General features: G+C 45.2%; 1 protein-coding gene across 1 annotated transcript; it reads left to right on the forward strand.

Annotated features, from left to right (window-relative positions):
- Positions 1–2,571: 2,571 nt before the first annotated feature.
- LOC138606402 (mitogen-activated protein kinase kinase kinase 12-like) lies at positions 2,572–22,732 on the forward strand. The gene is made up of 14 exons (XM_069678871.1): positions 2,572–2,872; positions 4,885–5,429; positions 8,821–9,004; positions 9,102–9,293; positions 9,946–10,104; positions 12,240–12,398; positions 12,600–12,708; positions 15,109–15,218; positions 15,315–15,431; positions 15,891–16,028; positions 17,309–18,017; positions 18,472–18,539; positions 18,799–19,099; positions 20,220–22,732. Exons 2-14 carry the CDS (start codon positions 4,925–4,927, stop codon positions 20,304–20,306), a joined length of 2,838 nt encoding a protein of 945 aa, XP_069534972.1. The 5' UTR covers positions 2,572–2,872; positions 4,885–4,924; the 3' UTR covers positions 20,307–22,732.
- Positions 22,733–22,777: the final 45 nt, after the last annotated feature.

The following is a 22,777-nucleotide window of genomic DNA, read 5'->3' on the forward strand; positions in this document are numbered from 1 at the left end:
TTCTTACAGACTAATAGATGAATCGAGATATCAGCCGGCCGATTAATCGTAGATGATAGTCCACGTTTGTGGCAGTATAAAGCATGTAGCTCATTCTGAATCCAGCGTGCAATCTCTAAAAGCCATCCTGAGTCCCTCTAAAGATATTTTTTAACAAGCTGTCACTTTGTAGATGAAGTTTTCATCTGTGAACGAGTGCTACCCCGCGGCGTTCCTTCTGCTGGAGTAACCACAACAGATGCAGAAGCTGTGTCGGTGGACATCAAGAGGCAGCAGCACGGACCCTCAGAGGACTGAACATCCCCAACAAGAGCATCCCTCCAAGTACAAGCAGCGATAAATAAATCAAGAAGAAAGTTTGAGGAGAGGGATAGAACAGAGGGAGCTCTGCTGCATTTGGACGGCCTCAAGACAGAGTGAAGGGAGGGAATCACAGATCCGGATGGCATAAAACAGCAAGGATGATTAAAGCCGCTGAGTTTTACCCAATATCCCTGTTTCGTGAACCAACATTAAACATTCATGAAGCACATTCTGGCTAGATTTCCTGCAATATTAATTTAGGAACGTAAAGATAATGGTCCATAAGAAAAACAAGCATGGTTTTAACGTGTCCCAGTGCTGCAGAAAATGTGGTTAAACATTTAATCACTACCTTAAAACAGGTTATAATTGTGTGACTGCTGCTCTGCTCTCTGCTTTCCCTTTAGTGGGTCTGAAAATGAAGAGCCTCGTTATAATGCTTGTTTATCACTCCACCACAGAGAGAAAGGAACACACTTCATGTGGCAGCAGAGTGACTCAAACATGAATCAATGAAAACAGAAGTAGGCTGTGTTTCCTGACTGTGACTCCACTGAAGGTATCAGACTCGGGCACGGATCGTTTTCCACCACAGACTCAGGCAGCTGCAGAGAGGAGGGGGGCGTTTGACTCTTGTGTAGCGTGCAGGTTTTCTCGGTCTCACATGGTCGGCCTGAGCACTCGTTGGGGTTTCCCCGCCGTCTGCAAACAGCACGATGAGGTCATCGTTGGGGTTTAAACCCAACATGAGCTTAATCTGGGAGATAAGTGCTGGATTTGGATTTAGTGTTCAAAAAGGGTCACGTAGCTCCAACCAGTGAGGCTGTCAGTAAATATGCAGCTCAGACATGCAGCTGTGACACAAACACACACGTCCTCATGAAGCCAAATAGTTTGACTTGTGAAGATGTGACTTCTCCTGTTGGCCTGCTGAGTTATACGTACATCCATTGATCATGCAGGATCGCCCTGAGGTCAAAGCATGAGCTGTGCAGTTTGGAAAAAGTGAGTGAGTAAACTTTGAAATGTTTGAGTCTTCAGAAGAAGAAGAATTCATATTTATTCAGAGATTACCACTTCTTCCTCCAGATAACCTTTCTGATACCTTAGCTTGGCTGACACGAGTACCTGATGCTAGCAGCGATTAAAAAAAGTATACCGTTATTACGATCTATTAGCTGTAGGCTAAACCTTTAACCTGCAAGGATGTCACATGATTGCTTTCATTGTATGGTCTAGCTTTGGACGCTGAGGACACTAACCCTATAATGAGCACGTAGAAACAAGCTAAGCTAACGGACGTTGCAGTTCGTCTCACAGCCTGTTATTAAGTGTTCTATGTTTGAAGAGACCCTCCACGAGCAGCACACGCTCCTTTTAGCAGCTCGCTAACAGAAACAGAGGCAGCTGTGTATCAGAAAACAAGTCCGTTTTCTTTTGGGATCGTGATGGTATTGGACTTGTGCATATTTGCCAGTAGGCTATCGAACACCACATTGTAGGCAGAAACAGAGAAATGTCTGTTACTGGTGTCGCCATTGAAACAACTCTACTTGTTTAGCTTGAGCACGTTTGCATGCTTGTCTTTCAGCGCTCTGAATGTGGTTTTCTTTATGCTCTTGTTGCCCAATAAAAACGTCCTTCATTGTTGTATGATGGAAAGAATGCCAGGCAGAAAAAAATAACGTTCGGAGTTTGAAACACAAAATGTCATTTGTATTGAAAGATGTTTAAATGAGGGTGATATTTTCTCCATTCAGGTTAATTGAAGTCACCAAGGGAAAGAAATCGCGCCTGGGGAAAGTCCCATTTAGGTCCTGACTGTCCCACTCTCCCTCTCCGGGAGAAATGGGTCAGTAGAGATTGGAGACGATACTAAAAGACGTCCTTCCTTCGTGTCCCCTCCGTGGCAGCCCGTGCTCACGGATTATGCACCAATTACACTCGACACAGAGGGCATTAAAAGGGTTTGAAGGGATTTACATGGTGCTGTCCACTCAAATGCTGCATGCTTTAGGGATGACATCATTTTGATCACCTCACGTACCGGCTGACCCCCCCTCCCCTCCCTGCCTTAAAAGTAGCCTCACGCGCTCAGAAAACCGTTTACCTGCGGATGTTGTCCCGTGTCTCACCGGGCTGAGCTCGTCACAGAACATTTGTCTCTGATAGGAGGACTCCATCACTGCCTGCCCCCTCCCATCCCTCTGCTCTCCTCTCTCCCTCTCTCTAGTCGTGTTTACTATAGGTGAGAGCCTGTATATAAATTGTTGAGTGTGCGCAGATCGCACCCTCAAGAGGAGAGTGGAAAAGAAGGAGGAGGAGGAGATTTAGGAAGCTGGGAAAACAAGCGAGCCGAGCCGTAGCTGTGTTTACTGCTGGCAGGAGGAGAACACGCAGATACCCAGGGCGGAGGAAGCTCACTGGATGCAGAGAGAGGAAGCGGTGATGCTGATCTGATCTACAAACGTAAAGGAGAATTATAAGCTGGCGTTATTAGAACACATTTTAACTATAACGTGGAATAAGCTTTTTGCAGCAGCGATGGACTTCAGATGTCGGCAGTGAGGTAGGAAATCTGGGTTTTTATTGGCACCGTTTACGCGTCATTGACTGTTAGCAGAAGGCAGCTTCTCTGTTGCTGATCTAACCTCAGAATAACACCTCCAGTGCTTTTTATTCTAGAATAAACTGCAATAATGTTTTTAACTCCCGTCATGCTCCTCCGGTGCATCTTAACCGCAGGAGGTGCGCGAGGAAGCGATGATGCGCACAAGATACATCCACAATGCACCGGCCTGCATCAGAGCGTAGCCGCCTCAGCTCCTGCTGCTACTTCTTCCGCAGCTGATACCCAGAAAGCAGAGCCAGAGCGGGGCTATTAGCAGACAGGAGCAGTCGGATGTGAATGATTTGTTGATTATTCCAGGTTTCAGACACCAGCTGTGTCTCGGTGGTTGGGTTCCTCTCTGTGGAGAAAATGATAATGAGAATGATGTTTCCACACTTTGAGCTTTGTATGGTGGCGGTTTGGTTAATGAATCCTCCGGGCTGAGTCTGTCCTGTTCGGGGGCATCCAAGTGATTTAGCCCTTCAAATATTCTGAATTATAGATGGTTAGCTATAGTTAGTGGTGTCATGATACAGTGAGCTGATCGATCATACATCAGATGCCAGGCACACTGCCTGTATGCAGTCACAGTCCGATGGTCAGTATAGTTTCATTGAGATTAGATAGATCTCAGAAGTTGGCCTTCAGGCTGACCAGGATGTGGACAGGACATGTAGATACCCCCACAATGTGTTGGTGATACCCTGCTCTGCCTCACATGCCGTACAACAACAGGATCATGCGAGTACAGTTAATAGTTTTGATTGATATGGTTATTTCGCTCAGCAGGTAAAACACATCACCTGTTCTTGTCAGAGATAGCAGAGGGGGAGTGAATCACCTCAAAAGGCTCAGGCAAGAAATCATGCATTTCCACTGGCGGCCGAGCGCACACACGCTGTCCTCCTCTGAGAAATGACAAGCTTTGAAGAGAGTGTGCAGATTTCTCTCATGACTACACAGCCTCCGTTTGATCTCAGCCATTTCAACACACCAGCGATGTCGGATGTAAATAACCAGCTGTGGCCCCATTCTACACAACACTGGTTTTCTTAAGCATTAACATGCTGCAGCACCGACGTATGGTCGTCCAGATGAGCTCTCTCTTTAATGTAGGCTGTTCTGATTTATGGTCCAGACAGGCTGCTCTTTTGTCCTTCAGCCACACATCCTGAATCATGTTTCACGTTGGTAGTATTGATTTGATATCTTCACAGATCAGACATGGTGATGCACTCTGACCACGAGGAACACAGAGTTCTTACTGGAGTTGTGAGAAACGCTAAAAAAAATCTTGAACCTTTTGAACTGTGTGATCTTTGAGCCTGATATTCCTCTCTATGCTGATGATGATGTTATTTACTCTCTCTACCATACGGCACATGCACCGTCCTTAATCACCCTCTTCATGGAAAGTTGCAAAGCAATTACCGAGTGACACAACAAAACCAACGTGAACCAGAGGGACAGAGCACGGAGCATGTGTGTCCAACTCTTTGATATTCATCACAGCTCAAGATCAAGGGCCTATATCTGTCGGTCTTTCACTGCTGCATGTTCCTCCACTCTTTTTGGTTGGCTCAGGGGCTGGAGCAAAAAATTCGACACGTAAGAGGCCTAAATAATCCTCTTCAAGAGGCGACACTCTACAAATCCAATATGTATTGCTGAGTCTGCTGTTCTGGCTCTCGGAGGGTAAGAGAAAGATTTGACCTTTGATGTGAGCAGCCGCTCGAGGCAGATGCTGAGCATGAGTCTGGTTCTGCTCGAGATTTCTGCCTGTTAAGGAAGTTTTCTCTTGTTTTACTTGCTGTTGGTAGATTAATGTTGGGTTTCTGTATTATTACACAGATTATGGTGTAGATCTGCTCTGTATGTAAAGGGTCATTATATAACTTTTGGCTCTATGTAAATAAAGGTGAATTGATTTGATTTATATTGATCTCTTTCTCTTTCTCGGTGTTTTAAAGGCTCCCAGTTCTCTTGTTCTTCTGACGACCACGGGCCCCGATGGCGCTTATTCATGAACCTCGTGCCCCCTCTCCGTCCCTCTCTGGCTTCAACACACCCCTCTCTGACCCTCCATCCTTCCGCGCCCTCGATGCCGTGACACCCTGCACCCCCGAAATGGACCTGACCCCAACCCAGTGCGTTCTTCGCAACGTCCTCTCCATAGACACCGGAGGCGCTGTGGAGTCTGGAGGGGGAGGAGGAGGAGGAGGAGGAGGAGAGGGACATACTCCTGGACACAACCAGACGCCAGGAGAGGAACAACAGGAGCACTTTGCCAACAGTGTCCTGAAGCTCCACGAGCACGACGGGAGCCCTGGACGGACTGACGGAGAGGGGCAGGAGCTGGATGGCAGCGCGGTCAGGAGCCAGGCGGACGACGCCAGGCTGCAGTGCCAGTCTACCGGGGGAGGAGGGTTTCTGGAGGGGTTGTTTGGGTGCCTGCGGCCTGTCTGGACTATGATTGGGAAAGCTTACTCGACGGAGCACAAACACAACCTGGACGGTAGGTGTAGCGGTCAAATCCAGTTTAACTGAACATCAATGGTTTCAGCAACTACTGCTTTCCATCTGATTTAGTGATCTCTTGTTTTAACATTCTTTTGCTGAGTGCATAAATGAAGGACAGACGTTGAGACACAGTGAGGAGATATGACCAGACAAAACAAAGCAACAAAAGCTATTGGTACACCACATTAAAATACCTTCAAGTGACAATCTCAAAGATCTCAGTTTCGTTCTCTTTGGCGTCACCTGTGGAGATAAACGGTAACTGCAGGAGCACACTTCCCAGATATCCACACAGTGCTGCATGTGTGACGTCCACGGTCGGCTCCGGTTGTAACTCTTGATTTTCCTGGCTGACGGTCGCTTTCCTTTTCAGACTGTTTGCTTCATCTGAGCGTCGAGTTTGTTTCTTCTTCTTTGGATTTTCACTTCTTGTTGAAGTTGTATCTGTAGTCATCCATCTTTTCTTTGTTTGTTCAGCCATAGTAGATTACTGTTTACTCGCAACACTTGCAGAGAGCGGAAAAGCAGCCGCTTAGCTCCGCCTACCCTCTCTAGCAGACCAACCACTGCTGGCTGATGGAAAACGCGTCACTAACTGGGCGCCGCCACAGACACCCAGCCCATAATAATACTATATACTGCAAATGTAAAGGCTTTCATCAGTGGGCCATAGGCTCAGTCACCATGTGTGACCTCATTCAGAGAGAGAGAGAGACTTACAGACATTTATTTACATGAACATCGTCCAGATTATTGATGTGCCAGTATTTGAGTTGGTGTGCGTTTCATTACAAATTAAAACAAGGAGATAAAGCAAGAGAGGTGATAGACGGTTAAAGAATCAAGGGGATAACGGGACAATACGAATGGTTTAAATGAAGAATAATTAAATGATCATGTCCCCGCCGGTAAAAATGACTCCCACAAAGGCCACGTTGTAAACAAACACTTCCCTTGACATGCAGGAGCTGCAGAGACTCTGTCAGAGCTGCAGAGGGCTTATTCCTCCCTGATATCCCCCCCATACCTTCCTCCCACTCCCACCTCCCCCCTAATGAAACCAGCTCCCTGTGACGCTGTGTTGTTTATGTCTGCAGCCACTACAATAGCGCAGAGCTCCCCCGGGACTCCTCTGCCAAATCTGCCTCATGAATTATGCATGGCCACGCTCTGACCCCGCGCCTCTCATCTCTATTAACGCAAACCTGACACACGCGCACACACACACACGCACACACACACACACACACATATGTAAGCCAAAGGAGGACTGCTGGCACACATAAACACACCAACAAATAGGAGCAGTTAATACCGAGCAGTGACAAGAACACATAAAGTCAGATAAGATGCCAAAAATAAACTTGGTTAAATAAATACAGCGTCCTACATCAGGCCTGAAGGTGGCAGATTTATACGTCTCCTTGTCTTTATAGCCTTCTGATATTTTATCACCAATTTGACTTCCACATCCCCTCCTCCTCCCTCCTTCCATCCTTCATTGTCTCCTTTCCTCTCCTTTTCATCCTGTGCCCTTATCACTCCCGGCCCATCTGTACCTTGCCGCTCGCCTCCTCTGTGCAGCGTGACGCACACGCACAGAAACGGATATTATAAAGTGAAATAAATCGGGGTATTGCCACTCGATGCCTGTCTGCCATACAACAATGCACTGTTCTTAAGCTTTGATTTGAAGGCACAATAGAAAGCAGGAGACAATGTCTGTTCTTTATTGATTGTCATGGACTGCGGGGTGCCTGCTCTCGATTTCCTCCAGTTTCCACATCAAACAGCAGAGCTGGCAATGATCCTGTGTCAGATGTGTCCTTATGTCTTTACTGTGGGACATTTGAGGGGCTCATTAGAGACCCAGTCCTCAATTTATTACCAGCTAACATTAATCATTAATATCCGTCTTATTAAAGTGATAAATGTGTCTGAATCCTCTGTTCTCGTGTTCGGAACAGCAGCAGAGCAGGCTGTACATTTTCTCTATATTAACAGTCTGTCTCCGGCCACGTGGAGCCCTGTCGACCCGCTGGGAATCCCCCTCCTTTCTTTCCTCTCTACACGCACACACACACACACACACACACACACACACACACACACACACACACAGCTACAACCACGACTACAGAAACTAGTACCCTCCCTATTCAGCGAGTACCCACATTAGGCTCTCAAATCCCTTCCCTCTTGCAGCCCTCTCCCGAGCGTAGGACCCCTGTTTGGCGTCAGCCCCACAATGGCACTAAGCAGGATTTAGGAGGCTGAGGGAGAATTACTCACTGGAGATTAGTGCTCCCTGTCTGTCTGCCTGCACACTTGAGTCTTAGGTTAAGGTGAGGTTCAACCACAGAACAAGATATCAGCTCGGGCTCTGTGATGACTGTAAGAGCCGGGGCTTACTGTTCCAGACGTAGCTAACAGCAGAGCCTGCTGTGGGGCTGTTTGCTGCTAGCTTTAGTTTCACTATCAGACTTTGTGGTATCAAATGTTTTCACATGATATCAGCATGTTTAGTTATATATATATCTTGACATATTAAAGCAGTAGTTTGACATTGATGCTACATAGATGGAAAGTTTGACATCATATCTGTTTCATAAATTTGAAGCTACAGCTAGCAGCCAGTTAGCTTAGCTAATCACAAAGACTGGAAAGAGGAGGAAGCAGCTAGCATGAATCTGAAACACAGTAACCTACTTGCACTTTATTTTTTGTATGTTTTGTCTGTACAAACAACAACAACGTGTAAATCAATACCTTATGGCTTACAGGGGGTTTATTGTCTGTTGTTAGATGTAGCAGTGCTCATAAGGACAGGCTAGCTCTTTACCCCTGTTTCCAGTCTTTGTGCTAATCTAAGCTAACCAGCTGCTAGCTTTAGCTTTACATTGAAAGGACAGACATGAGAGTGGCGTCAATCTCTTTATCCAAACCTCGGTAAGAAGGCACATAAGCACATTTTTCTGTAACATCGCGATGTTCATTTAGAGTATGAGGAGGCTAACATCGAGATAGCCGAGCAATATTACAAGAAAATAAAAAAACAGAAAAGAACAAAAAAGAAAAATCACAACAAAATAAGAAAACTGAAAGTAAATTGAGACTCAATAAAACTTCACAGAAGATGTTTCTCATCAGAAATGTGGCTCTTAATCACGATGTGGCCTTTAGTTTAGCCATGAAACTGCTATCAGCTACAATTAAGAATATGATGCAGCAGCTTATTTCCTTTAATCAAATACCAGCCTGGGAATAACCTGTAATCTTTATAGGTCAGTATGACAATCATCACTCCGCTCTGTATCTATAGCTCACATGTTATGACACAGATAAGCTCACCAACTACTTAACCTCCTTCTTTGTCCCAACCTCAGAGGCCTGGGAGGTCCCCTTCGAGGAGATATCCGACCTGCAGTGGGTGGGCAGCGGAGCTCAGGGCGCCGTCTTTCTGGGCAAACTGCACGGGCAGGAAGTGGCTGTAAAGAAAGTGCGGAACATCAAAGAGACAGACATCAAACACCTGCGCAAGCTCAAACACCCCAACATCATCACCTTTAAGTCAGTACAAACAATCAGCGGTGTTCAGCTTGTTCATTCGGAGAATGTCCTTCCATGTTCTGTCTTAACAAACTGTCATATTTGTCTACGCTCTCAGGGGTATCTGCACCCAGGCTCCGTGTTACTGCATCATCATGGAGTACTGTGCTCAGGGACAGCTGTATGAGGTGCTCAGAGCAGGCAGGAAGATCCACCCGTCCCTGCTCATGGACTGGGCCATGGGCATCGCCGGGGGCATGAACTACCTTCACCTCCACAAGATCATCCACAGAGACCTCAAGTCACCAAAGTGAGTTCCATAGACCAGGTGGAAAAAAAGGGTGAGATAGGAGCTCTGTCATTCAAGTGTAGATGATAATGTTGGAACCAAAAGGAGACTAAAGAGTTCCTGAAGCTTCTGGAAATCGATTTAAACATGCTTTGTTATAATAATGTGAAGCTTTCATACCTCAGGTGATAGATTGGATTGATGGTTGATGGTGTTCCAAGCTTTCGAACAGTTTCGACCTTTTTAACACCAGAAAACAAGAGAGGGTTTAATGTCACAGGTCACCTGACTTTCTGACGACCTGAAGATTTGAAACAATCCGCCGTGTGCAGTGAAACTCAGAGATTATAAGTGTAGCAGAAATAGATTTGTTCCTCTTTCCTTTCTTTTCAATCAACTCCCAATACCTCAGATTGATCCTGTGAGCTGCAGTGGGGGTCCTGAGCCCCAGTTTGGTAACTGCTGGGAACATCAACATATATTGATTGGACAAAATCTAGGTGCTATAATTATGTGCATATTTGTAACTGTGAAAGACCTGAGGTCCAACAACTGCAACAAAAACTGTTGTCGACTGGTAAAATGTTCCCTTTGAATCACTTAAGTGATTAAATATGTTCGTGTGCAGATTAACTCTTGGTAATGATATCTTGCCGTCAATGCTTCATTCCAGCATGCTGATCACCTACGATGACTCAGTGAAGATTTCTGACTTCGGCACGTCCAAAGAGCTCAGTGACAAGAGCACAAAGATGTCCTTTGCCGGTACGGTGGCCTGGATGGCTCCTGAGGTCATACGCAACGAACCTGTCTCAGAGAAGGTGGATATCTGGTAGGTGTCGTACCCTTTACACTGTCCTTTCTGCATTGCTGGACCTGTGCAGTTGTGGCGTATGGTCCGTCTTATCCGTCATAGCATCTCATGAGTTACAGCGTACTACAGTATAGAGCCCCGGATCCTGTTTCCACAAAATCTATTCAGGATTCTGTCCAATATCTCATTACATGAAACTCTATAGGGCCTCTGCCATATCTGATGGGTTGCCCTGTGTTAAGCCCCGACCTCCCCCTCCTCAGTACATTTCTCCCCCGTCTCTCCCTCCCTGCATCCCTCCATCACTCTTCCTCTCCGTCCTGAAAGGAACGCGGGCTAATTTAATAATTGATTTGCCAGATGCTGCAGTGCTCAGGAGAGGCTGGAATAACCTTCCCAGCCTGCGGATGCTTTGGCCCCCAGCCAGCAGTGCATTAGCAGAGAAGTGAAAATAGGATTAAAAAGCTTTTGATGCAGAAAGAAAGCAAAAGCACGAGTGTATACCGGACAGTTCTGTTTAAATGTATGTAAATGCCACAAAGCAGGAGAGGCTGTGGTGGAGTGTGATCTCGTATGGTTTCAGGTGTTCGGATGTTCCTCTGTGGTTTGTTCAGAAGAACTTAAATATCCACAGGACGACTTAAACATGAACACATGAAATATAACCTTTAATATCTTCGTTATATACTGACTGTATGTATTCTCCCCAGTTCCTGCAACACGGGTCAAAATATAAACACAACACAAATAATGTTCATCATCAAGCTTATGGAATGCTATAAGCTAAATAGTATAAATATCCATCCATTAGCTATACCACTTGTCCTGTTGAGAGTCGCCAGGGGGGGGGCTGGAGCCTATCTGAGCTGACATTGGGCAAGAGGCGGGGTCACACCTGGACTGATCAATCAGCCAGTCAATCACAGGGCTGACACACAGAGACAGACAACCTTTCACGCTCACACCTGTGGGCACAACAGCGTGCACAGAGCCCCCGCACTTGTGTCAAAAAGTGCCCTTAATTAAAAAATATATATATTAATTCTCTGAAATATAAAGACGGAAATGTAAAGTAGCATCCAGAAAAAATCTTCCCCACCCCTCCCCCCTCCCAAATGATTTTGTCTCGATCAATCAATGAACTTTTGAACGTGTCTCGACTTGTCATGAAAGGCACACATCACTCCAGCCCCGCACACATGTTAACTCCTCGCGGAGAAACCTCGACGTCACTACAGGTTTTGAACTAGGAACCTTCTAGCTGTGAGGCGACAGCGCTAACCGCTGCAGCACCGTGCCGCCCTAGTATAACTACAGACATCTCAAATGAACAAGAAAAGTGGCACAACGACTGAGAACATGTAACTTACTATAACAGCAGGCATGTGCCGGCAAAATGGACTCGATATCTTTCATTACGTCGTGCAGCTGAAACTATCTCCACTCGGTTATTTAGCTGCTGGGTCTGTGGATCAAATGATCAGCCTCGACTTCTTTAGTGACGAGCGCGGAATGAGCTGGTGTCCGTCTTTACATCAAAGTAAGAACGTAATAATAATTCACACTGAAATCATAAATTCATTCATTAATTATATTACTGAATTTTATTAGTTTATGAAAATAAATCTAATACACTTCTGTAATCCATCATCTAAATAACAGCTAATAATTAACCTGGTAAGAAAACGAAGGTCTTTAATATCATGAATCATAACCAAGGACATGGAGAGACTAAAAATACACAACAACACCCCCCTCCCCCGTCAACGCTGCGGGTGTGATGCTACTGGCACCTTGGATACAGAATATGGTTACCATTGCAACCAAGGAGTCGCCAACAACAGACTTTCCTTAGTTACCCTCCCCACGAGGACGAGCTGAGAGTCATCAATGACACAGAAAGCATCAAATCAGATTCATATTGATCTCAGTTTCTATCTTCTGCTTCAGAGCATGTCACTCTTTAGCATTTATTACTTGATTCCACTTGTCCAAAATACTGAGCAGTTACATTTTAATTGTACATAAAATGATTAAGCCTTAATGAGACACAAGCTGCCAACACCTGCTCAGTATCAGAGGGTTTTTGCTGTTATCATTATTCCTCAAGTTGTTGGGATTTTAATCTTAAAGATGCCACATCTCCTCGGCAGGTCGTTCGGCGTGGTGCTGTGGGAGATGCTGACAGGCGAGGTGCCCTATAAGGACGTGGACTCCTCCGCCATCATCTGGGGAGTGGGCAACAACAGTCTGCAGCTGCCCGTACCTGACAGCTGTCCAGACAGCTTCAAACTGCTCCTCAGGCAATGCTGGTGAGCGGGCGGGAGGGGAGGAGGCAGAGACAGGAAGAAAGAAAGTTGAGGCATCAGCACTAAGAGAATTTAATTAAGCTCGAAGCTTCAAGAAGGCTGAGAGAGGGGATTTTGTCGAGAGGAGGAAAAGAGGGGAAAAGAATAAGAAAGGTCATTTTAGTCCTCGTCCCTCGTGTTTCTGATTAAACTAATTGTTCACAGGAACTGCAAGCCAAGAAACAGGCCTTCGTTTCGACAGATTCTCCTGCACCTGGACATCGCCTCAGCAGACATCCTGTCTACTCCACAAGAGACCTACTTTCAGTCTCAGGTGAGCTTCATATATCTCAGTCCACAGTCCCAACTCAGCAGCTACTTTGACGTCTAAAGGATTGAATTGTAAGTTGTTAAAACTTAAAGGAGCAGTTCCTGTTAAAGCTCCTGTCAGTCACCGCTGGTGTTCTCTGTAATCCATAGAAGCAATTATATTTGAAATTGGCGCCATAGCTGTGGAGAAAGTCGTACAAACAGCTTGTGTTTTCACCCATTCTACATTCCTACAACACCCAGCATGCATTGCGCCCCTCCCTCTGAAAGGAATGGCCCAGCGAGAGACGCTGCAGTGAAATACGACCGTTTCTCTGCAGGCGACGGCTCAGAGCGGGACAGAGTCTGAAACACGACGACAATATACCGGTGGATCGTCTGAAACATCTTCAGGTCTGCAGTCGACATTTCAAACCTGACGATTCTAAACGAGACGTGACGTCGGAGGCGGCGTGTGAGAGTGAGGAAGTGTAGTTTAGCGAGCTCCCTGGCCTCTCCAGATGACGTGTTTTACGTAGACTGTCGGAGGTTTTCAGATTTAAAGTCCACTTGCTGTCACGCAGACGGATGACAGATGCGCGGCTCGTTTGGAAGCTGCTGGTTTTTACCTCTTTATGTTCGTATCGATCTCTACCGGCTCGGGCTTTAACTTAACTCTGCCCAACGCTTTCTAATCACGGCCAGGTCTTCCCAGATCCAACCGTGTATTACACATAACTTTGAACAGACCCAGAACCGGGGATTAACGAACGACCCGGACCTGTTTGCCCACGTAATATGTGGGGGTTCCGGTGCACCCGTGAAGACCTCTAATTAGCTCCCCATAATAATTAGCTCCCCATAATTGCATGATAGGACTAAGGTTGAAAGTTGGCAAACTGGCCCTTTAAGAGCAAGACGAATCAAGAGGAGGAACAATTAGAGCGACCACTGAGCCTTTCAGTGTGTTTTCAGATAGACTTAAACTGCCCTCTGACCCCTGAGCCCCTTTTTTAATTCAAATAGATCTGATGCATTTGTTTAAAGCCTGTTCACAGTTCACGCTGAGACTTTAGCACATAATTACACATATTTCTGTTTAAGACACAAAACAAATGTGTATTTAAGGGTAAAACATTACTGAGAACATTTCTGAAGAAACAAATACAAACAAAGGCAACAGACGAGGTCCGAGCTCTGTGCGTCTCTGAAACCTCCTGTCAACAGCAGCCAGTATCTCTGATAGTCTTTTGTTTCCCGTCTGCTGCAGAGAGCAGAGCAGCTGCAGCTGCAGCGGGGCCCCAGGCCTCTCGGGAGCCCACTAATAATACCTGTGCTTTCAATCACAACATATTATTGCTGGTTCCTGCCTCTTTGTTCCCTGTCACACGTGAGGGCTGATTTGTGGTCAAAGAGGGAACCTTTTGCCACCGTGATGGTGAAGGTCTGTGTGATGGAGGAGGGTATGTGTCTGCCTGTGACACGGTGGGGGATGGGGAGGCATGAAAAATATCCAGGACGAGTGCAAACCCAAACAGATGAAGGACAGGAGACGAGAAGAAGAAGAAGAATTGTGAGATGTGTTTACTCATCCGAGCAGAGCCTCAGATCCATTTATAACTCAAGCATGTATAATCAGGAGACACACTTGTGCACACACACAAAATGAATACCATTTTATTTCCTGTTGCTTCCTCCTCCATTTATTTCTTAGAATGCAAAAATACAAACCTCTCAGTCGTTCCACTTATCCTTGATCCTTTAGTTCTCCCCGCTCTCCCTCCCCCTGTCTCTCCCCGCTCTGCTTCATAATGGATTTTTCTTGTGACGTTAGAAAGAAGTATTTGCTGCTGGAGTGTATTGATTGCTTTAATGGCAGGGCGCAGAGAGCAAAGAGAGAGGAGAAAGAGGGGACCGGAGACGTAGGAGAGTCCATTAGCTTAATAAGAAGAGCATCACTCATGCACAGGCAGAAATACACACACACATAGACACACATGTGGTCCATGCGTGTCCGCGCACACACTCCTGTATCAGACTTTCTTTGTCCTTTGATATGTCAGGTATCAGATGACAGCTGTCGCGCTCCACTGTGTTCAAGAAAACGCTGCGCTGCATTTTTTAGTGTGCTCATGTCAGTTCATGTTCAGTTTCTCTCGCTGTGTATTGATTATCATCTGACAGCTTAATGGGCTCTGTTTCACTGATACACCCGAACCTCAGTCGCTCTGAAGGTGCAGTGAAGTTTATTAATGTCATTTGTTTTTATACTACGTCTCAAATGGACTCAAACCGTACTTCGTTTGAGACATCGCAGCAGAATTTGTCATTTGTACTGTTTGTAATCTGAAGACATTTTGCTACAGACTACTCGCAGTAAGTCACGTGTACTAGCTCTGATGTATGTTCCTATGTGTTTGACCAGGTGGAGTGGAGGGATGAGGTGAGGCACCACTTTGAGAAGATCAAGTCAGAGGGGACGTGTCTCCACAGGCTGGACGAGGAGCTGATCAAACGACGCAGAGAAGAACTCAGGTAAAGACAGAAAATAGTTCCACTGCTAACAAAGACATCAGGAAAAGCTCTCTGCTGTGTATTAATGTTCTTCCTCCTGATTGGCTCTCCACACAGACACGCTCTGGACATCCGGGAGCACTATGAGAGGAAACTGGAGAGAGCCAACAATCTGTACATGGAGCTCAACGCCATCATGCTGCAGCTGGAGATCAAAGAGAAAGAACTGCTCAAGTATGATTCACAGATCACATGAAGTTTTCCTCTTCTGAAGTTTGGATCAAAGGGAGTTTAATTTAGCGTTTGAAACTTTTGAAAGAGCAAAATATCCTTCAGTGTCAAAACAGGTGATTTAAACAGAAACATGAAATGCAAAGAACTTGTTGCATATTTTCCTATTACTGCTCACCTACTGTCAGCTTTAAGGACCCGATGTGACAGTGATAGTTCACAGTAGACACAGGTCAGCGTAGTGAATGCAGAATGTATCACACTGATGGGCTGTTACTGTTTAAATGCATTGTACTAATACTCATCAACACTGAGCACAGTAATGTCATCAGCAATGTGAAGTGAATGGCCCTTACGTCCAGTCACATGAGGCCATCGCGTCTAACAAAGTGCTCTCTTATGCCATGCCGAGTACCCACTGACATCCATTGATGGAGTATTGGCTTTGTGTTTAAACATCAGGCGGGAGCACTCGCTGGACAAGAAGTACCCGGGCTGCTTCAAGCACCACAGCTCCAGACAGTCAGCCTCCTCCAACTCCATGGAGAAGCTGATGAAGAAACGCAACGTACCTCAGAAACTGCCGTCACACAGCAAGAGGTGAGACAGCAAGTGATGTGAAACTACAGCATGTTTGTGTAGTTGGTCTGATGGAGTTGCTCTTGATTGTTACCTGAAGCCCAAAGCTATGTAAAAACATTTTCTCTTAATGGTAACAAATCACATTTATAGACCAAAAACAATCAAGTCTGATTCGGCTGATTCCTTTGTGCCAGGGAGACGAGCATCTACTGAAACCAGTCCCCTGAAGTCGAGTGGTTCTCTAAATCTATTCACACCAGATGGCTGCTGTTCATACTCAACAGTGTAAAATCCAAAGCATATGATGGTCCCCAGGAAGTACACAGTTTACACCTGAGGGAGTAATGTTTCTAAAAACTAACCACAGCGTAGCTTTGGTTTAGCTGGCTGACTAATAAATACAACAGTTCAGCTGAAGTTAAGCTAGCTACCTAAAAACTACAATTACCAGTTAGCTTCTTTAAGTATAGCCTTTTTTTTAACTGAATGAATTTTCACTGCCTGGCCCAAAAAAAGTCCCCACCTGATTTAACTAAGCAAATAGGTGAGAGTCTTCCACGGGATGATTACTGCAGAGATGAACATGTTTCAGCTGGTAACAGTTATTCAACCCTAACTGATGCAGCGAGGAGCTTCTCCTTTCTTAAACAACCATGTCAGAAGACAGATCCTGTGGTCGTGAAAAGGTGAGACTCCGTCTCAGAGGGTGAAACTGTTGTCCTGCATCAAGCAAAGAAAACAACTGAGGAGATGCTGAAACTAAAACTGGGTTAAGAACTGTCCAACGCATTATTAAAACCTGGAGGACAGAGGTGAACCATCACCTTCAAGGACCAAATGTGGTCGGAAAAAATCTTGAGTGATCGTGATCGGAGATCACGTCAACATTTGGTGAAATCGAACCGTAAAAATCAACAGTAGAACTCACGGCCATGTTCAAGAGTGAAGGTAGCATTTCCACACACAAGGCAAAGAGAACTGGAGGGATTGGGACTAAACAGCGGCCCTCTGGACAGGCATAAATATTGTGACATTGCATAAGCTTTCTTTTTTGGCCAGGTGTGTCTCTGACTTATACTTTGGGGACTGATGGGTGAAGTAGCCTCCTGAAAGATGAACCAACACAATGTTTTGATGTTTCTTTGATTACCAGCCGACAGTTCAGTATTTAAATGGAGAAGAGGGCAGAAGAAAAAACATCTATAAATCCTCTGTATCAGGATCAATGCATTTCAAAGTATGAAAAATTGTATTCCTTCCTCTTGCTCCGTTATTTATTTTGTCCCTGTCTATTCCAGGCCAGACCTACTAAAGTCCGAGGTCATCCTCCCTAAACTGGACTCTTCCATGACCCAGGTCACAATCCCCAACAAGGGCTCTACTTCCCCCGGCCGCTCACGGCGAGGAAAACCGCGCTACAGGAAGGCTGGTAAAGGCAGCAGTGGGGACCTGGCTCAGCTGAAGGCCACTCTCTCCTCTTCATTAGCAATGGTCAACGCCACCACCTCTGTTCCCAGCAGCAAGCAGCATCTAGACCCCAGCGCAGCTCTCAGGGGACTGCAACACGACCTGCTGCTCAAAAAGATGTACTCCTCGAGCCCGGATCTGATTTCAACCACTTTGGAGGCTGAAGGCCGGAGGAAGGGGCAGCTCAGGCCGGGGCTGGACAGAGCGGGCAGCCAGAGCGCTTCAGCTGGGCTCGGGGAGAGTAGGACTGGAGGGGTGGAGGAAGGGCCAGATGTGGGTGCAGGGACTGACGACCTGGCAGATACACCTCCGCGCAGTGACACGCCCAGCGAGGACGCAGCTTCTATTCCGTTCTCCAGCAGCCCTGACTCCCCATGTGGCAGAGGGGCGGCAGCAGGGAGGACGTCGGTGCTCGGGAACCCCCGTGTGTCCCACGAGGGTGAGGAGAAGGAGGAAGGGACAGTGATCACACGCTCACCCAGGAGTCAACGCCTCACTCCTGCTGCACTGCTCTACAGGGCGGCAGTCACACGCAGTCAGGTGAGGTTTACTTACAGCAATTACAATTTCAGCTGTGGCTCCAAAATCAAGTCAGAACCTCTGACTTTCATAGATTCGATAACAATTAGATCTTTGTCTTATTTGTGCCGTGCTACAAATAAAGATGACACTAAAAACGTGGTGTCCAATGGAAAGACGAGATGCTTTGGTTTATTTCTGCCCCATGTGCACAGGTGTTTCATTAGTTTTGGTAGTTGCAACTTTTACTGTCTGTTTAATTTGAGTAAGGGTATTAGTAAGTACACTGAGGATCCAGGGGCCTCAGTCACTTTCTCTATAGTGGTATGAACAGAGCGAACACCGTGCTGCTTCATCAGGGTCGAATCTGACCAAGAGACTCGAGGGATCCACGCAGGAATTAAGGGTTATACTGAATGTGCACTTTAACTGAGAAACTCGGGGGTTTCATGCATACTGTTGATGTTCTCTGCAGAGACGTGGAGTGTCGTCAGAGGAGGAGGAAGGAGAGGTGGACAGTGAAGTGGAGTTGCCACGGAGACGGTGAGAAACATAACTAGAGATATATTTACATTTCACTGAAGCTCTGACGTATGTGCTCAGTTCTTTTTACAATGAATAGTGTTAACATCCGCACTGACCAGAAGAACTTTAATGTTGGTTAGCCTGTGTGTCATTTCCATATTTTAACCATGTATTTTCCACATTTCACTGTACTTCTAAATGCAGTGATGCCATTAAAAACAGAATATGTAAGTCAACAAACTGTATATTCACTCTTTACTATTGTTTTCTCAATCAGGCGCCCCGTGAGCATGACCAAGTGCCAGTCCCTGTCCACCTTCAGCTCAGAGAACTTGTCTGTGTCGGACGGCGAGGAGGGAAACACCACCGACCACTCCCACAGCGGCACACCGGACGTGGTCAGCACCAACACCGACGACCGTCTGGATGACAAGAGCGACGACCTGCTGTCTCAGGGCTCCGAGATTCCCGCCGACCCGTCTGACCCGACCCAGCTGGGCTCCGACGGGCTGTCTGAGAAGGAGGCTATTCTGCGACAAGTCAAGACGCAGCTCGCAAGTAACGACCATAATTATGAGGTAGGCTGCAGATATTAATATGAAGACTCTCAGCTCAGACGTTTCACCTCTCGTCCAAAAGGCTTCTTCAGTTCTAACTGACTGGTGGACAGAGCTAGAAATATTAGCCTCTGTAGGTCATTGGTATGCTAATAGATGTTAGCATTATAAGCTAGAAATATAAGCCCCTGTAGGTCATTGGTATGCTAATAGATGTTAGCATCATTAGCTAGAAATATAAGCCCCTGTAGGTCATTGGTATGCTAATAGATGTTAGCATTATTAGCTAGAAATATAAGCCCGTGTAGGTCATTGGTATGCTAATAGATGTTAGCATCATTAGCTAGAAATATAAGCCCCTGTAGGTCATTGGTATGCTAATAGATGTTAGCATTATTAGCTAGAAATATAAGCCCCTGTAGGTCATTGGTATGCTAATAGATGTTAGCATTATAAGCTAAAAATATAAGCCTCTGTAGGTCATTTGTATGCTAATAGATGTTAGCATCATTAGCTAGAAATATAAGCCTGTGTAGGTCATTGGTATGCTAATAGATGTTAGCATTATTAGCTAGAAATATAAGCCTGTGTAGGTCATTGGTATGCTAATAGATGTTAGCATTATTAGCTAGAAATATCAGCCTGTGTAGGTCATTGGTATGCTAATAGATGTTAGCATCAGTAGCTAGAAATATAAGCCCCTGTAGGTCATTGGTATGCTAATAGATGTTAGCATCATTAGCTAGAAATATAAGCCCCTGTAGGTCATTGGTATGCTAATAGATGTGTAATCAGGGTGAGTTGCTGGCCTGAGCTGTGAACCCCGTATCACTGAGAGTCGTTAGTACCCTGTGGTGTTGATGGGTCGTTAGGCTCACGTGATGAGAGGTGAAACGTCCTCAAGAACTTCAACCAAGTCCTGCTGCCTTTTGGATTAAGTTTAGAATGACCATGACCTGGATGTCTGAGAACCTGCACATTAATATGAAGAGAAAACATTCAGACTACAGCTAACACCTCCTCCAAAAGTTATGACAGTAACAAAGAAGCAGATATTGGGTTAGAATCTGCTTTGGTTGTCAACCATTAAGAGTCTGTTGCTGTTTTAATTCAGATTATTCCTATTTTTCCACCAAACCAGGGCCTGTATGATGACTCGGACTGTGACAGTGCAGAGCTGGACCATTCAGGCAGCGCAGAGCCCAGCCAACCTCCAACCAACTGGTGAAATGTGACACCTCAGCCCACTCAAACACACGCAGGTCCGGCCTGTGAATGCCTCTTTTGCTTTTCAGACCTTCAAAATCAAGGAGTCATGATCAGGGACAATACACAGAGGCAGGAAATGAAGGCCTGCTTCCTTCTTCGCAAGAAGAAACTGAAAACAAATCCGCGGCAAGTGTTCTCAAAACCCTGATATCCCTTAACTATAAGAACTAAACGAAACCGAAAATGATCCGTCCGTTCCCTCAACAGCAACTGACCCGTGATCACCTTTGCAAAAACGCTTAAAATGACGCCTCAGTCAAAGAGGCCGTCTACTCGACTGACTCCTGTCATCGTGTTAATTTGTGTTTTTATCTCCGTCATGAAAATGTGTCATGTTATTTCATATAAGGACGTTCTTTTAAATCCTATCAGGGCTCCTATTTTACTCCAGTCTTTGTTTTGTCGACGTCCCGGGGACAGCCACTCATGTTGCTTCTTGCACTTAATTTATGAAATGAACTGATTTCCTCTCGTAACTTTATGCACTGATTAATTTGTCGTTCTTTTACAGTGAATTCATGAATATTCTTCAAAGAAAACAATGTTTACATTCTTTATTTTGTTGTTTACATTTTTTATTTATATTTGTAACATGGATTATGTTTCCATTTTCTACTTCTGTGTTTTAATATCAGTGTAAATATGTGATGTTGTAAGATGAACAAATTTTTAAAATGTGAGATTGTATAATTTAAAGGTGCTGATGTTTCTAATTAGGTGGCGCTACTCTGTTTGAACCTCAAAAAGCTTATGGTCGTAGAATGTACTGTAGCTGCTGTTCATGTCCGAGCATCCAAACACAGAAAGAACAAAGCAATACGTCTGCTCTGGTGCAGCATGTCCTGGTGGTTCACAGGTCAGAAGAACCACAGCTGGGTTCGTTCAGGCAGACAGGCTTTTTAATTAGTATTGCAGAGTTTACTGTATTAAAACGCAATACCAGTTTGAAAGGCCCTTTCTGAGCACCTGGCCGTTTATAGAGCATCAGAACAGCACGCTTGTGAAAAGGAATGGACACCGTTTATGACTCAGATCAAAATGAAATATAAGATTAATCCATAGAGAGCAAAAGGCAACAAAAGGCTGTAAATGTTCAGACATTTAAAGACTCCAGATTCATGGCTGAAGGCAGCTGGATGACAGGGACACAAAACACCAAAATACATCTCAGAAAAGTGCAGAATTTGAAAAGACTAAAAACAAAGTAATGTTTGCAGAAAGTGCCCCACAACAGAAACGATGATTCAAGTGTGGGTCTCTTTGGGAATCATAACAGTGTGGCAAAGATCCTTAGTATTGCTTAGTAAGTAATAAGGAAGAAATCACAGGCTTCGATGGAAATGCTTAAAAATGTGGACCCCATTTGAGCAGTTTTCTACGGAAGCCCCAAGCGGACATGTATCCATACATTTTATTCACTCGCGTTGGTTTCCCGTGATAACGACTTATTTCTGGTAGTTTTTTTTCAAGATCTCAACTTATTTATTTCATTATCGTGAGATGATGACGCCGCAGCACCGTAATGTCAGATGATCATAACTCGTATCTCCAGAGCTGCAAAAGCATAAAACAAACATAGAAACAGGCTTAACTGACCTCAGTGGTGACGGCAGCATGGCATGTCCTGCTCTGTAGTATAAGTGACCAGCCTGTTGCATTTCACCAAAAATGATCCCCTTATCACAAGAAAACCAGCTGTTATGAGATAAAAGTAAAGTCGAGGTCTTGAGAAAACAACCAGAAATAACATATCAGAGGAAAACCGAGTAAATAAATTGTACGGATGCATGTCAGCTAAGGGCTTCCGTAGTTTTCTGTCTACTCATAAAATCAGTTTATATCTAAATATCAGGCCTGACATCATGATTTGTCCACATCGCAGACTAACTGCTGAAGCTTTACAAGCCCACAATAGGGAAAGGTCAGTGACATCATCCTCACCAGCTGAACGGTCACTTCACTAACGTGTAAGGGCTCCTTCACTAAACACTGGCTTTGATGTGTTTGTGTCCCTTCTCATGTGCACGTGGCTCAGCCTGACTCGTTACTTCCTGTTCCGTTCATTTCAGGTCCCACTCAATAAGCTACAAATGGCAGCTTCTATTTTTTTTATCTGGTGTTAAACTTTCAATTTGTAGAGGATTTTAAACTGATCGTGGCCCCAACATTTGAAGCTAGAAATCCTCCTGCAGGAGAAAATGTTGCCAAAAAGCAAAACTACTGCCCTCTAGTGTCTCGATTGAGGAGGTACTCTTGTTTCCCATGATGCTGTTTAAACAAACCTGTATGAAGTGAAACGTTTGCTTTTTATACTGCATTACTGGAACTGTACAATAAATATATTTAAGAAACAATTTAAAATAAAATGAAACCTGTAAAATCTCACCTTGTGCGTTCAATATCTTTCAGACAGCGACAAAATCCCCAAGA

The sequence above is a fragment of the Semicossyphus pulcher genome, unplaced genomic scaffold (assembly GCF_022749685.1).
Source record: "Semicossyphus pulcher isolate SPU_LCO1_2020_fin unplaced genomic scaffold, fSemPul1.0.p SCAF_3, whole genome shotgun sequence".
Lineage (NCBI taxonomy): Eukaryota > Metazoa > Chordata > Actinopteri > Labriformes > Labridae > Semicossyphus > Semicossyphus pulcher.

Coding starts and splice junctions, on each gene's coding strand:
- LOC138606402 (XM_069678871.1), top strand. CDS start 4,925: ATGGCGCTTATTCATGAACCTCGTGCCCCCTCTCCGTCCCTCTCTGGC. Junction 9,294..9,945: donor AGAGACCTCAAGTCACCAAA/GTGAGTTCCATA, acceptor GCTTCATTCCAG/CATGCTGATCACCTACGATG. Junction 15,432..15,890: donor AAAGAGAAAGAACTGCTCAA/GTATGATTCACA, acceptor TTTAAACATCAG/GCGGGAGCACTCGCTGGACA.